Raw genomic sequence first — 2,780 nt, 5'->3', positions numbered from 1 at the left:
TTTCATCTCAATTTTCAGAATTCCCTTTAGCATTTCTTGTAAGATAAGCCCAATGGCTAAGAACTCCCTCAGCTGTCATTTATATGAAAAAAAAGTTATGATTTTTCTTTATTTTTGAAGATCAGTTTTGCAAGATATAGTACTTCTAGTTGTCACGTTTTGTTTTGTTTTTCTGTGCTTTGAATATATCATGATACTTCCTTCTGGCATGTAAAGTTTCCACTGAGAAATCTGCTGATTAACTTATGGGAGCTTCTATAAAAATGACAAATTGCTTTCTCTTGCTTCCTTCAAGATTCTTTCTTTTGGGTTTTTTGTTTGTTTGTTTGTTTGGAGTTTCTTTGGGTACATCTTTGTAAAAGCCTTTAGACCTTCTTATATGTGGATAACCAATTTCTCCCTCAGATTTGGGAAGTTCGAGGTCATTATTTCATCAAATAAGCTCTCTGTACCATTCTCTCTTCTCCTTCTTGAACTCTCATGATGCATATATTGGTATGCTTGATGGTGTGACCCATAAGACCCTTAGGCTTTTTCTATTTGTATTCTTTTTTTTTTTTTTTTTTTTTTTTTCAGTGGAAAATAACTTTTATTGAGACCCCCACCAGCTGCAAAATCTGCTCCTGGCATTAAGCTCCTTCTTCCTTTGCAATTTGGTCTTTCTTGAGTGGTCCCATGAATGTTTTCTTCTCTTCCATGGTCTGGAAGCGGCCATGGCCAAACTTGGAGGTGGTGTCAATGAACTTAAGGTCAATCTTCTCCAGAGCCCGCCGCTTCGTCTGCACCAGCAAGGACTTGCGGAGGGTGAGCACCCGCTTCTTGGTTCCCACCACACAGCCTTTCAGCATGACAAAGTCATTGGTCACTTCACCATAATGGACAAAGCCACCCAGAGGGTTGATGCTCTTGTCAGACAGGTCATAGTCAGTGGAGGCATTGTTCTTGATCAGCTTGCCGTCCTTGATAAGGTAGCCCTGGCCAATCTTATAGATCTTTTTATTGATCTCAGTGCGGTGATGGTAGCCTTTCTGCCCAGCACGTGCCACAGAGAAGGCCACACGAGCAGGATGCCATGCCCCAATGCAAGCCACCTTGCGCAGGCCTCGGTGGGTCTTGCGGGGCAGCTTCTTGGTGTGCCAACGACTGGTGACCCCTTTGTAGCCTTTGCCCTTGGTCACCCCGATGACGTCGATCATCTCATCCTGCCTCCGCCGGTAGAGCCATTTTTTTTTTTTTTCTGTTCTGACTAGATAATCAAAATTGACTGCTCCTCAAGTTTACTGATTCTTTCTTATGCTTGATCAAGTCTGATGTTGAGCTTTTATAGTAAATTTTTTAATCCAGTTATTGCATTCTTCAGCTCCAGAATTTCTATTTGATTTTTTTATAGTTTCTACCTCTTTTGATATTCTCATTTTGTACATTCATTGTTTTCCCAATTTTCTTTTATTATCCACCTGTGTTATCTTATAGATCATTGAACTACTTTAAGACAATTATTTTGAAAGGTTTCAGGGAATCCATAGTTCTCCATTGCGAAGGGGGATATCCAGTGATTTATTGTTTCCTTTCACTGAGGCATACTTCTATTTTTAATGTGCCTTATAATTTTTTCCTGAGTTTTGTGCATTTGTTTAAAAATCATCTTTCAATATCTACAGACTGGCTTAATACAGGAGAATATCTTCACCAATCACCTGGCTAGAGATTCTGAATGCCTATGAAACCTTTTGGAGGGATACAATTTTTCTGGGTTTATGCATGTAATTTCCCAATTAGAGAGGCTTCCTAATTTCTTTTTTCACTGTTTATAAATCTCTTACTCCCTCTGGTGTCTGTATGCAACACTACAATTACTGCCCCACTACTTTCCTTTGTTCTAAGTGGAACCCAGGCATCCAAGGTATGCCAGTTCCACATCTGTGCCCCAAATATAGTGAGACAGATACCAGTCCTTTAGGCTTCTCGGAAAAAGCTGGAACTCGAGATGCATGCTTCACTCTTCTCTCTCCCTCTTGTGGAGAATGTCATGACTAAGAAACATTTTTATAATTGTGCCAAGCTCTGACAGGCTCTGTAGTATTGCAGACCCTCTGGTGCTAGAGAGAATTACTTCCATGCTCCCTTTCTGTTAATGACTCCTAGCCATCCAAATCATGACAGTTCCATTAGCACTCCAAGTCATGCAAGAAAAAAAAGTATACTGGGTAGTCCCACAAAAGCCAGAATACTGAATGCACGTTCCACTTTTCCCACGACTTCTGCCTCCAAAGGAAGAGAAAGCCATGAGCTAAGCCGAGGTATGTCACCTTGGGGAGAAACAATTTTGGTAAAGCAAAATGACTCTTGTTACCCATCTCAACATTTCTAGGCTTTCTGTTAACCTGGGATACAGTTATTCTATATATTGTTGTTAAGTCAGTATCTCTAAAAGAATGGTGGCTGTGACTTTCCATTCTGACATCTAGCTGATGTCCCCATCATCATGTTAGCATCTACTGTTAGACTACATTAAAAGTATAATTAGGAGAGTAAGGCAAGATGGCAGAATAGAAGCCTGTATCATTCGTACCTTCCACTGTAAAACTAAATTTTTACAACTATCTGCACACAAGAAAGCACTGTCACAAGAGCCAAAAATTAAGTGAGCAATTATAGTACCTGGTTTTAACTTTATATTACTGAAAGAGACAATGAGGAGGGCAGGAGAGATGGTTGAATTGCCAATGGCATTACAATCCCTCAGAAGTGGCCATGTGGCAGGAAGAGAGAATCTATGC

At 40.2% G+C, this 2,780-nt stretch overlaps 1 protein-coding gene across 1 annotated transcript; it reads right to left on the bottom strand.

The window, feature by feature from the left end:
• Positions 1–548: 548 nt before the first annotated feature.
• LOC104671812 (60S ribosomal protein L3) lies at positions 549–2,287 on the bottom strand. Its single transcript, XM_010375439.2, has 2 exons — positions 2,218–2,287; positions 549–1,246 (listed from the first exon to the last, which is right to left on the bottom strand). The coding sequence occupies exons 1-2, from the start codon at positions 2,285–2,287 to the stop codon at positions 630–632; spliced, it is 687 nt and encodes a 228-aa protein (XP_010373741.2). The 3' UTR covers positions 549–629.
• Between the last annotated feature and the right edge of the window lie 493 nt (positions 2,288–2,780).

This window comes from Rhinopithecus roxellana, chromosome 7 (assembly GCF_007565055.1).
Source record: "Rhinopithecus roxellana isolate Shanxi Qingling chromosome 7, ASM756505v1, whole genome shotgun sequence".
Classification (NCBI taxonomy): Eukaryota; Metazoa; Chordata; class Mammalia; order Primates; family Cercopithecidae; genus Rhinopithecus; species Rhinopithecus roxellana.
This window is presented reverse-complemented; position numbering and strand designations above follow the sequence as displayed.